This window comes from Gorilla gorilla, chromosome 13, assembly GCF_029281585.2.
Source record: "Gorilla gorilla gorilla isolate KB3781 chromosome 13, NHGRI_mGorGor1-v2.1_pri, whole genome shotgun sequence".
Lineage (NCBI taxonomy): Eukaryota > Metazoa > Chordata > Mammalia > Primates > Hominidae > Gorilla > Gorilla gorilla.
In genome coordinates this window covers 107,927,200-107,948,448 of record NC_073237.2, presented here as the reverse complement: position 1 = coordinate 107,948,448, position 21,249 = coordinate 107,927,200, and the positions used below count along the sequence as shown (strand labels likewise).

The following is a 21,249-nucleotide window of genomic DNA, read 5'->3' as shown; positions in this document are numbered from 1 at the left end:
CATGTGTGAGTATAAGCAAGGAAATATACTGAAAAAAGTCTGGAAATATATGCAAAACTCTGTTTTTAGTGTATAGTGGTATTAGTAAACTCTATTAACTTATTTCTAGGTAGGATAACATGGTTTTTATTTTCTTCTTCAAGCCTGTCTTTATTCTGTTTCTGATTTTTTACATTGAATATTATTTTTATACTACTCCTACTTATCCTCATGTTTAGTAAAAAAAAAAGAGAAAGAGCTGGGAGATGAGAATAAAAGAGAAATATTTATAAATTTTCTCTTATTTAGGAAGCACCTTGTTGGATAGATTTGGAGGTTTTCTTTTGGAAATTCAGATTCCATATGTGTTTTTTGCATCTGAAGGACTTCTTAATACTCCAGACATACTTCAGCTGCTAGAATCCAAGTAAGTTATTGATTTCACAATTTTAACAAAAGTGTACATTATATATATATATGTGTGTGTGTGTGTGTATATATATATATTCTGATAGGCTAAATATTATGCTGTATATGTGTCTCCATGTGTCTGTGATTCAAGCCTGGAATTATATCACAAAAGAATAGTTTTCCAGAGAGTTTATATCAATGTATACTTCTTTCTCTATACCACACCCTCATAATTATTGAATATTATATTTTTGGGTAATATCAATTTTATGGACAAAAATAATATTTAATTTTTGTTTAAATTCATGTTTTACTTGCATTTCTTTTGTTACCAGCAAATATGAACATTTTATATGCTTTTTTCTGTGAATTATATGTTCATGTCTTTGAGTCATTGATAATATTGAGAATGAGTATTCTGGTTTAGAGAACTTTACTGCCTGGGAAACAGGACTGTGAAGTTCTAAATGAATTCTCAAGGTTTTAAACCTTTAGATCTAAGGTCATACCAACATTAGATGTTATAAAATCGTAAAACACTTTATCATAACACACAAGTTGTCACAGGAATGTTGGACCTTGGGCTCCATATCAAGGAAGGATAATTGTACTGTTACCTTAGTTAAAATGCAGATGTATGTTCCATGCTTTTGTTTTTATACATGAAGGCTGTGGAGCATTCATAGGAAACTATGAGCTTATAAAAGGTAGTTAAGGGCATGATGGTATGTACCTGTAGTACCAGCCACTTAGGAGGCTGAGATGAGAGGTTCGACTGAGCCCAGGAATTCAAGGCTACAGTGAGCCATGATAGCACCACTGCACGCCAGGCTGGGCAACAGAGCTGTCTCTAAAAATAATAACAATATACAGTAATAAAATAAAAACTGCTTAAAATGTAAGCCATTTTTAAGGAATAAAAAAAGGAAATTCTGATAAATGCAGAATATTTTAGTCCCATAATGTTTTGATTTCATGAATTATTATTTAAAGAGCTGGAATAAATTGGTCAAAACATTTGTAATAGTGTTACGTGCAGTAACATTTAGCACAATGCCTAAGGCAACACACATCTCAGCTGATTTGTTTTATATACTGAATAAATCATAACTTTATTCTTCAAATTTTATAAAGTAGAACAAATTGACATGTAAAAGAAAAAGCATAGAAATCCAAATAACATGCAGGAGGGAACTACAACTTTTCTTAAATAATTTTATTAGCATTTCATTTTTTCACTCAAGAATATTGTATTTTACAGCTATAACATCTCACTAGTAGAGAGAGGCTGCAGTGAGTCACTGAAACTCTTTGGAAGTTCAGAGCGTTATGTAGTGGTGACAATTGATGAACACACTGCCATAATTTTGCAGGTAAATCTAGGTAGAAAATATATAAACTAAAATAGACTAAAATATATGGCTATGTAATTTGTTATTATCTTTTCTGTAGGAAGTTTAACTATATTAGTGATTTCTTCTAAATTTTGCAAATGGGCCACAAGTGCTAAAATCGTCACTGTGGAAAATGACTATTATCAAACTTCTCTGATGCCTTATAGCTTTTTAACATACTTTAAGAAGATAGGGCAAATAAAGAATATTTAATATTGTATATTAACCTATTTTAAGTATATTTATAGAATAATTATAGTATTGAAAGCTTTAAAAAAGCAATTTCCAGCCACTTTTATTACAAGGAGATAGTGTATTAATTGATGATTGATAATATTGAATTTCCAATCATTCATTGCATTTCCAGTGTAAACAGGAGTTGTCTCTAAGTAAGCTAGTTTTTAGAAAGAGAATTTCTCTTCAAAAATTCATATAGTTTGGAATTTTCTATGTATAAATTCTTGGGTGAATCTCCCTGATATGTTTGCTTGATTGGAGAACCAACTGAAAAGAAATTAATTTATTGGGGTGGGAGTGGGAGCAGAAACCAAGTTTGATGATATGCAGTATAAATATTGCTATATATTAATGGCCAATATGTGTTTTGATAAGCAAATGTTGTAAGAATTATATGATGGAAAAACACAACTCTATTAGAGATTTTTAAGAGATACTGTGTCTTGTATATTTAAAGTTCTTAAACAATATTTTTCTGTTTGGTAAAACTGTTTGTTTGTTTGTTTGTTTGTTTTTAGAGATAGGGTCTCACACCATTGCCCAGCCCAGAGTGCAATGACATGATCATAGCTCACTGCAGCCTCGAACTCCTGGGCTCGAGTGATCCTCCTATCTCAGCCTCCCAAGTAGCTGGGACTACAGGCACGCTCCACCACACCCAGCTAACTTTTTAATTTTTTGTAGGGACAGTGTTGTGCTATGTTGCCTAGGGTGGTCTTGAACTCTTGGCTTCAAGTGATCCTCTCACTTCAGCCTCCCAAGGTGCTGGGATTATAGGCATGAGCTACCGTGCCTGACTGGCAAAACTGTTGTAATCCAATTATATAACTTGTTAGAGGAAGGTCATTTTTTGAATTCCTTAATCTATCAAAAATTACTTATGTTAAAGGAAAAGGAGATTCCATACCATTAGGTAGAGATTCCCAGAAAGTCCATTAACTGCTGCTTTCTCATCTCCTCTGAATAACCATGCAGTGCACATCATCTCATAGGTTTTAAACATATTTTCTGTTGCCTTTAGAGTGACCAGATCCTAGTCCACAAAGGACTTGCGTCCACAAAGGACTTGCATCCACAAAGGACTAGGATCTGATTATTCCAAAGGCAATAGAAAATTGGACTAGCCTATGGCGTGCCAAACTAGGGGCACTCCATAGGCTACTTTCTTCATATCTAGGACCTTGGGAGATTCAGGAGCCTTCCTTGCTGAAGCTGTCATTAGGTGTTTTATGTCTACTGTAGCTTTTCTCCTACTACTTCCTGCATGATTTTAATTTTTCCATGAAATGGTGGCTCATACCCATGCCTCTTTTCAACTTATTTATATGTCATAGATTCTTGAAATAATGATAACATAATTTCATAATAACTGTTCAACCTAATGAATTTTTACATTTTCTTTATTTTCTGATAGGATCTAGAAGAATTGAATTGTGAGAAGGCATCAGACAATATCATTATGAGGCTGATGGCATTATCATTACAGTACAGATATTGTTGGATAATTTTATATACCAAAGAAACATTAAATTCAGAGTAGGTAAACATTTCTTCATCCAAAGTTATGTTCGTATTTCTTAATCCTAAGTCCTCTTATTTGAATGGAAATGGCTATGCAATTTTCTGCATGCTCATCTAGTTTGCTTTAAGTCAAGGATTTTCAAGCTGGAGGTATGATCACAGGAAAACAAATTTGAATTTTGGAGATGATACGTTTCCCTGGACATTCTATGAAAGCCATCCTCCCCTCCCCCATCTCACTAAGAATTGCTGCTTTAAGTATTTTATTATTTTGTAATTCTGGACTTGTCTGATTTCTGTCTAACTACTGTACTAAATTTTTTGTATACACTTGTTATGAGGTTGGTATAAGTTCGAATATAAGAGTCTAAATACCTTGGTTTTTATTCCTCCTTCTATTAACAAATAACTTCTACCAAGTGATTTAGCCTGGTTTTTCCCTTCTACCAGAACTGAAAAATGATATTTCCGGTCTAAAACCTTCATTTTGAAGAATAATAAAGGGCGTAAAGCATTTTAAGCTTTGAACTTTCTTGTAAAGCATTTTAAGCTTTATCTGGAACTTGGAAGTGTTCTGGATAAATAACTTATTTGGAAATTTTTAAAAGTTGTTTTAGATTACTGTCTACCTATGGTTCTAGTAGTGCAATTGAGGTACAAGGGAGAATAAAAGGAGATTCAAACTTATTTTTACCCAGATTTTCATGAAAATAATTATCTACTATTCTGAGATAGTTTTATGTTCAAGATGTAAAGAGTGAATAAATATTCACAATCATATATTATAAAATATAATGATTTCAGACCTCTAGATATCTCAGATTCATATTTTTAGAGAATTAGAACATTTAGAAAGTATCTTAATCAACTGCCCAATTAGGAAAACTGAAAATACAAAAGAAATTGTTTGAATTACATTAGTGTTCATGCCATTAATTCTTGTTTGAGTAAGAGTGTCAGGGGTCCCTGAGACCATACTAGGTTTGATAGTTTGCTAGGAGGACTCAGTATATAGCTGTATTCATGGCTATGATTTATTATGGTGCAAGGTTACAATACAAAGCCTATAATGCAAAGTCAGCAAAGGAAAAAAGCTCATGGGGCAAAGTCCAGAGGAAACTAGGAGAAAGCTTCTAAGAGTCCTCTCCTAGTAGAGTCATACAGGATGTGCTTAACTTCCTCAGCAACAAACAGTTATAACACTTGTAAAATTTTCTCTACCAGACCAGCTCATTAGACACATATTGCCCAGGGTTTTTTTTAAGGGCTGGTCAAGTAGGCACCCTCTGCCTGGCACTTAATCAAAGTTCTAGACTCTAAGAAGAAAAGCAGATGTTCAACAGAAACTACATTGTTTGTCAACAGTTTAGGCACAGTGTTCTTATCAGCTTCTTATATGGAAACAGCTAATCTGAGAAAGAATACAAAACAGGAAAGAAGAGCCAAGAAATAAAGAGAGCCATTATCTTGATGGTATTGTTTTGAGTCCCAGAATCCAACAATGGCTTCCTCTGGACTTCTTCGTAATATAAGCTAGTAATTTCCTCTTTGTTGCTTAGGGTACATAAAGTGGGTAAAGGTAGTAGAAATATCTACCCACCGTTCAGCACTTACATCTGACCTGCTTAGTAACCACAGAAGGAAAAGAAAAAGATGCATTTTCTAACAGTTTAGGGAATTCTGGGAGGATTCCACGTATCCTGGTTCTGGTCATGTGTCCATGTCTGAACCTGTTACTTTGACCAGGGGGATGGAGTATTCTAGTTGGCTAGGATTTGGTCATAAAGCCATCCCTGGAGTCAGGAAAGGGATGGGTTAAGTTCTTCCCACAACCCACACCTCCCCTAACACACATGTATCCTGTAGATTTCACAGTATTATTAAAGAATGGAGATGGAGATGTTTTTTCAAGAGTACAGAGTGGAAAAAAAAACCCCCACAAATTTGCCACACTAGTATTGTCTTAGCTAGGTTATTCTAAAAATATTATGAAATGTGGAAAACAAAATGAATTTTTAATAAATATAATACGATATCAAATGAATAGAAATATAGTAATATAATTCTTTGTAGGTATCCGCTTACAGAAAAGACACTTCATCACCTAGCACTGATTTATGCAGCTTTGGTTTCATTTGGGCTAAACTCTGAAGAACTGGATGTAAAGGTATTCTTTTCCTATGTGTTTCTTCGTAAGTATTTTTTATAAACCAAAATTATACTCAAACTTAAGTGCCCAATGAGAAAAAAGTGTTAAGCAAATGAATTAAAAACTGTTTAAAAGCTAAATAAAGAATAGTTTTCAAATTAATAAACATTTTATCATTATTCTGTTCCAAAAGGCTTTAATTTAATGAATTTAAAATCATGTTTCTTCTCTTTATTACTACTCAGATGTTTTCTAAACATAGCAGGATATGAAGAAAAATAAATATCCCTTGATTAAAAATGTTCCTTATGAAAGATGTACTAAGCTTGTATCTGCTGTAAATGGAACTCTTAAGACATATACTAGGGTAATATATTGGTGATCTCTAATCAGTCTCTTTCCTTGGCCCCCTTTTTCAGTGTGCTGCTCTGAAATTTAGACATTTGTCCAAGTTCAGGGCTCAGCACTGTTCCATTATCACATTACATTCTTTTCTTTATAAACTTAGAGATTCCCACAGATTTTGCTTTCATTTCTGAGTATAATTCTTAAATTTTTCCTGACATTTCTTAAGGTCTATACCTGTATTCTAGCAGACTACTGGGAATCTCCACGTGAATAACCAACAAGTACCTCAAACTCTACATGTCCAAAACACAGCTTCTCATCCTCCCACAAGCTTAGTTTATGGTATCACTATTCTAATTTAATTAGTAGCTAAGTCTTCTTTTTAACTCTGCAGTGTCTCTAGAGTATGTCTCTCCTTCTACTTCTTCTAGGCCTAAATTCAGGCCTTCATCACCTCACACTTGGATTTTTAAAGTAGCTTCCTAACTAATATCCCTTTTCTACTCTTTCCCCACTTCATCACATATAGACACCAATTACATTTCTGAAATACAGCTGTGAATATTTCACTCACTAGACTATAAGCTCCTTAAATGTAAGGAAACATATTTATTCATTTTTTTTTATTCCTGGAACCTAGCACAATGCCAGGTACATAGTACTCTCTTGATAAAAATTTGCTGTTGATTTGAATTTCTTGCTCAAAGACTGTCCATAGCTTCCCACTTAAGTCAACATAAAGTTCAAACTCAGCTGGATTCAAACTCCTCCACAATGTGGCCCTTAGTGATTCCTTCTTTAACATTATTTTACTCACCATTTACTGAACATGCCTCCATACTGTCACCTCTCAGCCTTTGCACAAACATGTCATTCTGGCCTGCCTTCCCCCAGGAATACTATTCCCCCATTCTCTTACTACTGGCTGTCAGAGTTCTACCTGTCTTTCACTGCCCAGTTCAAATGCTACCTCCTTTAAGAAACTTGCCCCACATCACGCTACCTGACTTCAGACTATACTACAAGGCTACAGTAACCAAAACAGCATGGTACTGGTACCAAAACAGAGATATAGACCAATGGAACAGAACAGAGCCCTCAGAAATAATACCACACATCTACAACCATCTGATCTTTGACAAACCTGACAAAAACAAGAAATGGGAAAAGGATTCCTTATTTAATAAATGGTGCTGGGAAAACTGGCTAGCCATAGGTAAAAAGCTGAAACTGGATCTCTTCCTTATACCTTACAGAAAAATTAATTCAAGATGGATTAAATACTTACTTAAATGTTAGACCTAAAACCATAAAAACCCTAGAAGAAAACCTAGGCAATACCATTCAGGACATAGGAATGGGCAATGACTTCACAAATAAAACACCAAAAGCAATGGCAACAAAAGCCAAAATTGACAAATGGGATCTAATTAAACTAAAGAACTTCTGCACAGCAAAAGAAACCTACCATCAGAGTGAACAGGCAATCTACAGAATGGGAGAACATTTTTACAATCTACCCATCTGACAAAGGGCTAATATCCAGAATCTACAAAGAACTTAAACAAATTTACAAGAAAAAATCAAACAACCCCATCAAAAAGTGGGCAACAGATATGAACAGACACTTCTCAAAAGAAGACATTTATGCAGCCAACAGACACAAGAAAAAATGCTCATCATCACTGGCCATCAGAGAAATGCAAATCAAAACCACAATGAGATACCATCTCACACCAGTTAGAATGGCGATCATTAAAAAGTCAGGAAACAACAGATGCTGGAGAGAATGTGGAGAAATAGGAACACTTTTACACTGTTGGTGGGACTGTAAACTAGTTCAACCATTGTGGAAGACAGTGTGGCGATTCCTCAAGGATCTAGAACTAGAAATACCATTTGACCCAGCCATCCCATTACTGGGTATATACCCAAAGGATTATAAATCATGCTGCTATAAAGACATATGCACACGTATGTTTATTGCTGCACTATTCACAATAGCAAAGACTTGGAACCAACTCAAATGTCCATCAATGATAGACTGGATTAAGAAAATGTGGCACATATACATCATGGAGTACTATGCAGCCATAAAAAAGGATGAGTCCATGTCCTTTGTAGGGACATGGATGAAGCTGGAAACCATCATTCTGAGCAAACTGTCACAAGGACAGAAAACCAAACACTGCATGTTCTCACTCATAGGTGGGAATTGAACAATGAGAACACTTGGACACAGGATGGGGAACATCACACACCGGGGCCTGTCGTGGGGTGGCGGGAGGTGGGAGTGATAGCATTAGGAGATATACCTAATGTAAATGACAAGTTAATGGGGGCAGCACTCCAACATGGCACATGTATACATATATAACAAACCTGCACATTGTGCACATGTACTCTAGAACTTAAAGTATAATTAAAAAAAAAAAAAAAGAAAAGAAACCTGCCCCAATCCTACTCTCTCAGGATGCATCATCTCTCCTCCCATTCTCCTGCTAACACTTCATATCTTATTATGGTATGGGGATATTTATTCATATATCCTCCACCCTGACGGGTAAGAATGAGGTTCTTTTTATTTGTAAAACCTAGCAGCTAGCATAGTGCTTTGCACAAAGCAAAAACATTCAATAAATGTCTACTAAGTGGAATTCAAAGTACCACTTGCTAAGAAAATCAACAAATGATCTGTTTGAACTGGAATTCCAGATAATTTTGTTTCTGTTTCTGTGCTGCATATTAAACAAAAATAAAATTCTTAGAAAAGTTACCTAAAGTGAATGACAAATGTAAATTTGTCTCTAGTGAGGTCTTACCGCTTATTTAGCTTCTTCTCTTCCCAGCTCAGGATAAACCATTACAGGCAAAATATGCTTTAGAAAGTTTTTTTCCTCTATGCATGGGGCATATGATACCAGTGAGTGATACTATATTCAAATACAGCAACATGGCCCATGGAGGGCATGATCCAAATAAGGCATTTGGGGATGAAATAGGAGTACTGCCTAGGAACAATCCATTCCAAACAAGTCTATTTCCACCTGGATCAAACTATTCTAAAAGCTTTTCAGGTTTTACGTAATAATCTAAAAAGCAGATCATTTTTTCAATGGACATTGAGAGGCAACTATGGTCAATTTGCTCTTACTCTATTATCAGTATGTCCTCAGTACTCATAAGCCTCCTGTTTTCCTGACTTGATGACATTGTTGTATTAAAGGAGGCTCCCTGGACTAATATTATTTTAGAACATATTGTTGCTTTACCTTACTTTATTTAGTAGCATGGCTTTTGATCTCTTAGAGCACATCAGGACCATTAGCACCTTTTTATTTTCAGGCATCTGAAGAACCTGAAAATCAAGGAAGTATTAGGAAGTTTAAGAACATTTTCTTAAATTAAAAGAAAATACTGCTAGTAGTGTTATGCTAAGTGTTATTCCAATTTTTTAAAAGTTCTGTAATTTTCTTATGAACCATCTTTGCAGGAAAATGCATAAATACACACATGCAAAATTTCGCAAACAAATTAAGGAGGTTCCTGAATTCCCAAATCTAGCCATGAGCCCCAGAATTCCTGCCCTAATAAATTAATTGTCATTACCGCCATCATAAAATTATGGCTTTTAACCCTTTTCCCATTTGCCCTGAGAATCCTCACCAGCCAGGCTTGTTGCTGCAGTGTTTACCCTGAGACAACTTTGCCACAAAATATCTAGTTTTTATTATTGTTTTTGCATCGCTGTAGCATATCAACTTTGGAAGCAAAAGACATCTTTCTATTTATAGCATTCTATTTTTAGTAGTGGTATTTCCATTACAAAATATAGTAATTCTCAGTCCCTGAAAATGTCAAATCCTAGAAAACATAGTATTCCTACTCGTGATGTTAACATCATTCTCAAACAGTTGTTGGCTGAAGACTCCATTGATGAATCTGATTTTTCTGAAATAGAAAATTCTGATGATTCAGATGATTCTGATGTTAGTTCTGTTTAGAAATAACTCCAAGCACAGTTTTTATATTTTATTTTCACATCGAAAATCAGTCAGATTTGCTTCAGCCTCAAAGAGCATGTTTATGTAAAATTAAATGAGTGCTGCACTTTTTTTTTCTAAATGGGAAAAGGGTTAAAATAAAGTTTATATTTAAATGAAAGTGTCATATCTTCTCAAAACACCCAAAACTAGCAATAAAGTACATTTGGAATTGAACAATATATTTCTGTGTATTCTCCCTATATAATGTAATTTAAAGAAAATCCTTTAAAATGCATATACTCCCCAGGTGTGTACTAACCGTTTTGTATTTGCTATTCTTATAAAAGAAAAAAAGTCATAATTATTTTGTGAGATTTCTACGGTTTACTAAATTTCCACTATAGTACAGGATATTTATTTTCCAGGATATGATTATTTGGGGCAGTATTTCTCTGTTCACGTTAAACAGCTAACTCATGAACTATCTTTCCTTCAATCAAATTTAAAAGATGAAGAAGAAAAGAAAGAAATGAAAGCAGAAGAAGAAGGTTGACATTTCAGAAGAGAGAAGGGCATGGAGGAAAACAGTGTCAGACAGGAAACAGAGGATATTATGAAATTATTTTTTCTGTACTTTTTTTCCTACTACTGTACTAATGGGAAAAAAATTATTTTTTAGAATTAAATTTAATATACACAAATACCACATTTTTGGCAGGGGTATCTTAGAATCAGTAAGCCAATATTAGATGAGCAATGCCCAAAATGCTGGGAATGATGACTACTCTATATCAAAACCTTATTTTTTCTTTTTTGAATACAACATCAAATTCATTTATAAGTATCCTTATTTTTTAACTTTGTCTTTGAAAAATCTTGCACTATATTTTTAAAATTCTTATTTTAATTGACAACTATTAGGTTTAACTTTTGGAAACAGCAAAATAGTAATATTACTAGTGATATTCAAATTGCTGATTTTTCTAATATAGTTGAAATATAACACTATATTTTAATGACTCTGTTAATAAATGCCAAATGAAATGAAAATGATTTAGTTCCAAAAATTAAAAATACAAGGATATCACATTTAAATAAGGAATGAAAATTGGTTATCCTCATAAATAAAATGTCCTGGACATAGATAAACCAATAGTTTCTATCTAAAATTAGATAGAATCTGCTGTTGTTTAATTTTATCTTCTAATTACAAACTTTTAAAAAATATTATATTTTGCTTCCTAGTATTTCCTATAATCTAACATAAAAAATATTTTTTAGCTTATAATTGCCCCAGGAGTAGAAGCAACTGCTTTGATAATTCGACAAATTGCTGACAACAGTTTAATGACCTCAAAGAGAGATCCTCATGAATGGTTGGATAAATCCTGGCTTAAAGTTTCACCATCTGAGGTATATTTTCTAAATGTATAAAATAGATATTTGCAAAGCAAATATAAAAACCTGTATTTGAATTTACTTTCCTTTAACATTTTTCCCGCAAATGTCTCAAATTGAGTGGTAGGTGCAATGACAAAAGTTTTAATCTGCTGCAACAAGTAGAATAAAATGGATCACTTTTGAAAGACTACTGACTATTTCTTAAACTCTTTTCTAAGAAGAAATGTACTTACTTGTAGAATAAAATGGCTCACTTTCAAAAGACTACTGACTGATTATTTCTTAAACTCTTTTCTAGGAAGAAATGTACTTACTTGATTTTCCATGTATTAACCCATTGGTGGCTCAGCTCATGCTAAATAAAGGACCTTCACTGCATTGGATATTATTAGCAACTCTGTGTCAACTTCAGGAACTCCTACCTGAAGTCCCAGAAAAAGTGTTAAAGGTTAGTTATTTGAGATCTGTACTATGATATGAATTTATTTCCTTTCAATTTGAGTATCTATTTTTACAATAGGATTTTTAAAATGAAGGCATCCAAGTTTAATTGTTTTGGACTTCAAATAGCAAAGAAATAATTTACTTGAACTAAATTTCATATAGACTTTTCATTAGCTATCAATTATACATTTTATTTTATTTTATATTTTATTTATTTATTTTTCCAGGCTGGAGTACAATGGTACAATATCAGCTCACTGCAACCTCCACCTCCCAAGTTCAAGAGATTTTCCTGCCTCAGCCTCCCAAGTAGCTGGGATTATAGGTATACACCACCATGCCTGGCTAATTTTGAATTTTTTTTTTTTTTTTTTTTTTTTGTAGAAACGGGGTTTCACCATCTTGGTCAGTCTGGTCTCAAACTCCTGACCTCAGGTGATCCACCCACCTTGGCCTCCCAAAGTGCTGGGATTACAGTATTTTTTTCTTTTTTTGAGATGGAGTCTCCCTCTGTCACCCAGGCTGGAGTGCAATGGCTTGATCTCGGCTCACTGCAGTCTCCAGCTCCTTGGTTCAAGCAATTCTCGTGCCTCAGCCTCCCGAGTAGCTAGGACTGCAGTTGTGCACCACCACACCTGGTTAAGTTTTGTATTTTTAGTAGAGACAGGGTCTCACCATGTTGGCCAGGCTGGTCTCAAACTCCTGACCTCAAGTGATCTAACTGCCTTGGCCTCCCAAAGTGCTAGGATTACAGGCATGAGCCATAAACCCCAGCCTATATTATACATTCTAAAGCTATTTTATACAGATAAATTCAATATAGTCAGCTTTAAATCATTTTGGAATATTATTGTGCTCATAGAAAATTCAGTTATATACCCTATTCACATGTATTTACATTACCTCTTCCAAACAGTCCTAACATACCCTTAATTCTAGCTGTAAAGATAACTTTAGCCTTACTGGTAATATTTTAAAATTCTTATCAAGGAAATAGTATTCATGTATGAATTGTATAACTAAAATTCTATTGTGTTTGCTGTGAGCCTAAAATTGTTCTGAAAAATAGACTATTAAAAATTCTATTACAAGTGATTAGAAAATAAGTATGAATTACAATGAGTTTTTCTTTTAATAGAGCCTAATGATTTCATGTTCTTAATACCTGGATCAATGTAATATCTATGAATAGACTACCTATTTATATTTTGCCTTCTTTCCATATAGATAAGCATCATTATTTATATTTACTAAACTGACATTTGCATTATATTAATTCATTTTTTAGCATTTTTGTAGCATCACTTCCCTATTCAAGATTAGTTCTTCTTCCATAACAAAATCACCGCAAATTTCGTCACCTCAGGAAAATAGGAATCAGATTAGTACCTCGTCTTCTCAGAGTTTAGCTTCTGATTTAGACTCTGTCATTCAAGAACATAATGAATATTATCAGTATTTAGGATTAGGAGAGACAGTGCAGGAAGACAAAACCACCACTTTGAATGACAACTCTTCCATTATGGAACTAAGAGAAATCTCAAGTTTTTTACCACCTGTGACTTCATACAATCAGACCAGCTACTGGAAAGACTCCAGCTGTAAACCTAATATAGGGCAGAATACTCGTTTTCTAATTAATATAGAATCAAGGAGACCGGCTTGTAACTCCTTTCTAAACCACAGTGATTCAGAGTCAGATGTCTTTTCTTTGGGTCTAACACAAATGAACTGTGAAACTATAAAATCACCAACTGACACTCAGAAGAGAGTGTCAGTTGTCCCCCGTTTTATAAATTCTCAGAAAAGGAGAACACATGAAGCAAAAGGTTTCATAAATAAAGATGTATCGGACCCTATCTTTTCACTAGAGGGCACTCAATCTCCTCTTCATTGGAACTTTAAGAAAAATGTATGGGAACAAGAGAATCACCCGTTCAACTTACAATATGGTGCACAGCAGACTGCATGTAACAAATTGTACTCTCAGAAAGGTAATTTATTCACTGATCAGCAAAAATGTCTATCAGATGAGTCTGAAGGCCTCACATGTGAAAGTTCAAAAGATGAGACTTTCTGGAGAGAATTACCATCTGTCCCCAGTTTGGATTTATTTCGTGCTTCTGATTCTAATGCAAATCAAAAAGAATTCAACAGCCTTTATTTCTACCAAAGAGCTGGAAAAAGTTTAGGACAAAAAAGGCACCATGAATCTTCATTTAACTCAGGAGACAAGGAATCATTAACAGGTAACACTATCTAATAGTTGATAAGACTACTCTCAAATTTAATTTTAAAAGATAAAATCATCTCCAAATTTAACATTTTTTTGTTTTAATTACTATATTTAAAAAACTTCTCTAATAACTGTTGGGTAAAAGAGAAAATCTAAACTCTAAAATAAATGCAAAGAAAATATATTGTGTTAAATTATTATAGCCTTAAGTGAACTAAGCATTCAACTTAAGAAGTTAAAAATAAAACCAGTGCAACTCTAAGTAAAGCAGGAGACTAAAATCAACAAAGATTAAACAGAGGAATCAGTGAATTAGAAAATTAACCTCTTTGTGGAGCAGGTATATTTAATTGACTAACATTTATTAAAAGAGCCTAATTAGGTGCCAGTCTCTATTCTAAGTGCTTTATTGGATTATTTACTTTAATTCTAACAGTTCTATTAAATAGGCACTATTATTAGCTCCATTCTGGTGGATGTTTTTGAGTTGTCTGAACATTTAAGCATATCAAATTTTTAAAAGAACAATTTAATTTTCTTGTTTCTAGTTATTCTAGCTTTTCTTTCAGTGTCATTTCTTACTGCATTGGCCCAAGCATCTAAAACAAAATATTAAGTTCTAACAGCCGTACAAAGGTGGCCTTCCCCAGGATAGGAGAAAAAGGGGAGGATGGGGGGAAGCTTAAGTTTCAAACTTCTCTTTTTCATAGGTTTTTTTGTGAGGCCTGAGAGGGGCCAAGAAAATCTCGTATTCTTTGTTTTGTTTTAAAAAGGCCTCCCAAATTGTATAAGCTACAGGATTTGTAATGCTTGGATTTGCTCTTATTTAATACTTACAACTTGTTTTGTTCCTCACTTTAATGGGAAGTATTCTGTGTCTAGTTTTGTAAAAACTTCTGTGAAAAATAGATGCTGAATTTATTCAAACTCATTTTAGTACATATTGGGAAAAATCAAATATGTTTTCTCTACTGACCTATTCATGTCAAAGATTATATTTACAGGTTTACTAATATTAAAATATCTATGCCATTTCTGTGATAAACATAACTGGTTTTTGAGGGGTGATTCTTTATTTTTATATTTTTGTTTTATTTAATATTTCATGCTACCTTGTCTAAGAGATTTTTTGTTTTTTTAAGACAAGTTCTTCCTCTGTGGCCCAGGCTGGAGTGCAGTGGCATGATTGGTTCACTGCCACCCCCACCTTTTGGGCTCAACTGATCCTCCCATCTTAGCCTCCCAAGTAGCTGGGATTACAGGCATGCACCACCATGCCTGGCTAATTCATTTCTATTTTTAGTAGAGACAGGGTTTTGTTATGTTGTCCAGGCTGATCTCGAACTCCTCGGCTCAAGTAATCTACCTGCCTTGGCCTCCCAATGTGCTGGGATTACAGGAGTGAGCCACCTGGCCCGGCCTAAGAGATTCTTTTAATATGCTGTTAAATATGGTAGCTAATATTTATTTATGATTTTCATGTCTACATTCATGATATTAGATTGTGTTCTTTATTTGTGCCTTATCACATTTGGACATAAAGGTTATGCTAACTTCATAAACTGGATGAAAATTTCATATTTTTCTACTCTGAAACAAAATACGCATGTGAATTACTATATGTTCTTGAACACAGGACACTCCAATATATAACCTCCCATTTTCCAATGAGAAGACCCAGAAGTCATTTTTAAATAAATTCTAACATTAAATGTTAGAAAAAGCTTAAAGCTTTTAGGTATATGAGTAGAATAGTCAAACAGCTACCTATATTTTAATTCATTAATTTAGTTATATATTTTTAAATCACATACTCCATAAAATAATATCAGTTTAGAAATATTAATTTCTTCCAATTTCCAAGTTATTTCCATGAAATAATTTTATTCAAACAGTTCACATGACTCTTTGATACTAGTATCTACATTCAATATGGCAAATTTTATTTAACCAGTTTTCCATAGTACATCATTACCTCCAAATACATTGTTTAAGATACAACACTTTTTGAATTAATATTGGCACAGCCCTGGAAAATTTATCCAAAGCCATTAGCATAACCCATAACCTCAAGATAATTTTTCATTTGTCCCAAAGTGTATATATGGGATCTCTATGATATAATTACTTACTACATTGCTTTATTTTTATTTTTTGGCATGTCTGTTTGACAAAATACATTGCTTTTAAAAATAATAATAATTATTATTATTATTATTATTGACAGAGTCTTGCTCTGTCACCCAGGCTGAATCATCCCTCCTCCACCTCTTGAGTAGCTGGGACGAAAGGCACGCACCACCACACCCAGCTAATTTTTGTATTTTTTGTAGAGGCAAGGTCTTGCCATGTTGCCCAGTCTGGTCTCAAACTCTTGGGCTCAAGCAATCCGCCTGCCTCAGCCTTCCAAAGTGCTGGGATTACAGGTGTGAACTACTGCACCCCACCCTGCCTTTTAAACTTTTAAATAATGGTACCCTAACTCTTGCAATTATGAGATTATATCCCCAGGGATAATTATTAAAACTGTTTTATAATTTTTAGTTTTCCATTTTACTGATTTCATAATCAGCCTCTGTAAGTATCCAAATCTAGGATTTTTCACGTTAATGTATCATATATAAAAAAGCCATATAAGGTGAGTTCTTACATAATCACCACCTATCATTCATCAGGGCTCAGAATAAATTTCACATTACAGCTATGGGTCAAGGATCAAGCTTATGAGGGAAAACTTAAAAGCAAGAGTATTGAAAATGGCATGTTAAAGACTCTAGAATGGAAGCTGAATATGAGCTACTAATACCATTTTTAAATATGGTATTTTAATTTTTATTTTTTTCTTATTGATCTATTATAAATTTGTTCTTTGAGCCAAGAGTGGGGTTTTTCTCATGTTGTTGGTTTTTTTGAACTTTTGTTATTTCTGACAACTGCATTGTTATCAGTTTATTATTTACTCCTTCCATTTATTAATGATGATTCTTTATCCGACTTGGCAAGGATATAGTGAATTTTGCTCATAATGTCCAAAATGCTGGTAATCTCTTCAAAACTGTTTTCATCTGTGAATGTACTTGGGACACTTTGTATTGGTTAACTGGAAATTTGTATGTGCTTTATAATTGCACATGTGGATACTAATATAGGGATAACTATATATGGATATCCATATATAAATAATATATGGATAATAAATTGGAGTTATTAAATAGGTGCAAAATATACATTTATTTCATGGGAAAACTTCCTGGCAGCTATAGAAAAAGAAATTTAAGCATTTTTAGAAATTTTAGAATTGGCTGTGAGAGATTGATATCCAGAAAAAAACATTGTTTCTATCACATTGGTAGCTTAAAATCAGCCATGGTGGGTGTCTTCATACCACAAAAATTGGCAGATGCTACAAATCAGGCCTTTCCTTGTTTCGAGAGCTGGTTGTTAAACATTTACCAGAATGCTACTGGTAGTCCAGGCTCTCCCACAGCTTTACAGTGAAGAACCAAGGTCCTGTCGTCATTAATATTCCCTGTATTTCATCTAATTGTTTACTTAAGGGTTCTTTAGCTCCTTAATTGGAGTTAAAGATTTGTTTTCCAGACATGCCTTTAAAGACATGAATTTACAGATAGATTCCTAAACACATAACCTCTCCCTGAAACGAAATATGTCCTTAGTGAAAATGATATCCCCCTAAAGGGTGTATGTTCATGAGAAGAAAATTAGCCCAAGTTAAAAAAAGCCACAGTCAAGAATAGGAAGGGCAAACTGGAAAAGAAAGAAAAAAAAAAGAAGAAGAAGAAAAACCGGACAGAATTGTATACACTCTCACCACAAAGATGGATACAAGGTACACGGAGACCAGGCAATATGTCTTTGTTTTAGGTTCAAAGTCTGTCAAAATGAGCCTCTAACTTATATCCTAATTAATGAGGACTTATTGGAAACTTTCCAGAATTGGGAAGCCCTGCCTGAGGTGCTTCCCAAACCATTTTGGGTTGTTTTTACTTAAAAATGTTAGAAGAGAATTTAGAGATTATGAATTATAACTTTTCATTTCACAGAAGAGAAAATTGAAACCCAGGGAGATTTAACTACTTGTACAAGGCATGAGCATAAAAATATATGCATTTATCACTAATTTTTAATACCGGGCCATTAGGTACAGAGGCATTTATGTTGAAAACATACTTTTTACTGGTTATTATTTTATCCCAGTTTGGAAATTTTGACACTTTTTAGGTAGATGATGAAGACACAGAATCCATTTGAATAGTGAGGAAAACATACCTATACTTCAGCCGGGCATGGTGGCTCATGCCTGTAATCCCAGCACTTTGGGAGGCCGAGGCAGGTGGATCACCTCATGTCAGGAGTTTGAGGCTAGCCTGCCCAACATGGCAAAACCCTGTCTCTACTAAAAATACAAAAAATTAGCCGGGCATGGTGGCAGGTGCCTGTAATCCCAGCTACTCGGGAGGCTGAGGCAGGAGAATCGCTTGAACCCAGGAGGCAGACGTTGCGAGTGAGCCGAGATTGCGCCACTACACTCCAGCCGGGGCGACAAGGGCAAAACTTCATCTCAAAAAAGAAAAAAAAAAAAAAAAGGAAAAGAAAAAACCTATACTTTACTATTGTAAGCAATAAACTGGTTTTCCTTTTTCTCCTTTTAACAGGTTTTATGTACTCACAACTACCACAATTCAAAAAACGACGTCTAGCATATGAAAAAGTCCCTGGTAGAGTTGATGGGCAGACTCGGCTGAGGTTTTTTTGAAGGAGGAGAAGAGCAATGTTACATGCCATATTCCACTGTTTTTGATGCTAATCCACTAGCGCAATTATTTAGATTTGCTCATACACTAAAGAAAACACAGTTGTTCATATATGTCTCAGTATTTCTGTATTAAATATTCATAATATGTATTCTGCCCTATGGTTTGCATCTTCGTAAGTTAAATATTCTAATTTATCAATTAGCAGAATAATTAACATAAGATCCAAAATGTCTTCCAGACACCCCTGCACACAGGCCATTTAAATGAGTCTCCATCACAGTCTGACCCTTTGAGTCAGGAAGTGAAGATTATCACAGTTAACCCTCCCACATCAAGAATGTTAAAACCTAGGACAAAATTGAAGTTAGAAAACTTCCAACTTAAAGTATCGTTTTCTGTAAACACAATTTAAGAAGAAATGACTAAGAGGAAATATTTGCAACCCAGATAATAGGAAAAAAAGTTTACATTTCTCATATATAAAGAATTCCTACAAATTGATAGAAGACAACCTGATAGAAGAATGGGCAAAATATATGAATAGATATTTCCTCAGAAAAAAACAAAAATTGTCAATAAACATTTAAAACACAATGAAGCTTCCTTACTTATTAGACAAATGCAAATTAAAACAATGTTACTGTTTTTTCACCTATCAGTTGCCAACATTTTTGAAAATTCATACTATCCAATTTCTACATATTGAAGAAAAGAACACTTTCCTATATTGTTTGTACAGCTTCTTTAGCGCAGTTTGTGTAAACCCACTAAGATGAAAAATGCTCCTATCTTTTGACTCAACAACCACATTTCCAGGAATCTGTCTTAAAGAAATATCCAATTACACAATGAAATGCCATATAATTTGTAATAGTTAAAAATTATAGACAACAAAATGCTAGCAGTAGGGGAATAGATCAACGACTTAGACTGTAGAATATCATGAAACCATTAGAAGAAAGTAAGTCTGTGTGCTCTGACAAGGCAGGATGCCCATAACATAAAGTAAAAAAAAAAAAAGGGAAAAACAATATATAAAATACTATATGTTGCGCAACTCCATTTCTGTTTTTTAAAAATAGACCTTTGAAAATTCAAAAATTTTCCAAAATGATCGCCATATCAGGGAACAATGTGGGCATAAGATGAATTTCACATTCTTATATGCAATTTTGTTCACAAGAAACACTAGGTGAACTAAAAAATGACACCCAACTGAAATAAGCTGCATAGGAATACACAAAACACACATACACACCACACTTCACAGGGTCATTGAGCCACACAATGTAGCTAATGCCACATTAGGTGTCTCAACTTTTGGCTAGATAGCCCACCTGCTACCATCTCACAGTAACTCGCCAGTTGCAACTTGGCTAAGCAGCTTCCTACCTTCCCCTTTCTTTAATTGTTCTCTACTTTCCTCTCAGGTCTCTGCCATTTTTCTCTATTTATTCTCTCACTCTTTTTCTATCTCTCTTTTGTTCTTTTCCTTGAGCAGAAAGGGTACCGGCCATGGTCGCTAGGCAGGGCTGGCCAGTGGGACAGTGGGGCCTACAGGCTCAAGAGCAAACTTTGAGTATTTTTCAAGGTAAGGAGCCATATGTATTGTAGTATTTGTGTATTCCTTAATCATTTAACATGTTTAAAACTGTGCTATCATTTTCATTAGGTTTCTGTCTTTTTTACTGTCACTGGCAAAATTTTTTAATATTAAGTCCCAACTCCATTTTCCCATAGGCCCTGTGGTGGTTATTGTGTGATTTTATATAACTTGGTGATTTTTAGGAATGCCTGTGTCATATTATAGCAGCACTACTGAATACATATTCTTCTTAGCAGCTGCTTAATATAATCTGCCATAATATATTTAATCATTCTCTCACTAATGAACATTTAGGTTGACTCCAACTTTGGCATGAAAAATATATGGACAGATATATTCTCAAACTTTCAACAGTGGGAGATAGAGTAATAAATACAAAGGTTGTCATTCTTTATACATTTGGATATATTTTGAAGGTACAGTGGAGGAATCAGGGATAGCACCAAGGTTTGTGGCCTAAGAAGAATAACATTGTCATTTATTGCAATGGGGAAGATTATGAGAAAGGTATAATTTACAGAGCTTGGGAGCTCAATTTTTGGGCAAGTTAAATTTGAAATACCTACTAGACTTCCAAGTGGAGTTACTAAGTAGGTATTTGTATTATGTAAGTCTCAAGTTCAATAGAAAATATAAATCTGGGAAGTATAAATTTGGGAGTCATCAGAGTATAGATGATGTTTAAAGCTATAAAAATGGATAAGATTACCAAGGTAGTGAATATAAACAGAAAATAGAAAAATTTCAACCACCAAGCCA

General features: G+C 34.1%; 1 protein-coding gene across 6 annotated transcripts in view; it reads left to right on the top strand.

Annotated features, from left to right (window-relative positions):
- SHOC1 (shortage in chiasmata 1) overlaps positions 1 to 19,032 on the top strand; it is a 113,981-nt gene extending 94,949 nt beyond the window's left edge. For all 6 annotated transcript variants that reach the window (XM_055350397.2, XM_063696993.1, XM_031014181.3 and 3 more), the window contains 8 exons: positions 289 to 406; positions 1,652 to 1,763; positions 3,436 to 3,557; positions 5,616 to 5,709; positions 11,307 to 11,438; positions 11,725 to 11,874; positions 13,159 to 14,119; positions 18,783 to 19,032. In XM_055350397.2, the coding sequence (XP_055206372.2) occupies positions 289 to 406; positions 1,652 to 1,763; positions 3,436 to 3,557; positions 5,616 to 5,709; positions 11,307 to 11,438; positions 11,725 to 11,874; positions 13,159 to 14,119; positions 18,783 to 18,883 (1,790 nt within the window). In that variant the 3' untranslated portion in view covers positions 18,884 to 19,032. The remainder of the gene's footprint in view (positions 1 to 288; positions 407 to 1,651; positions 1,764 to 3,435; positions 3,558 to 5,615; positions 5,710 to 11,306; positions 11,439 to 11,724; positions 11,875 to 13,158; positions 14,120 to 18,782) is intronic.
- The last annotated feature ends 2,217 nt before the right edge of the window (positions 19,033 to 21,249 follow it).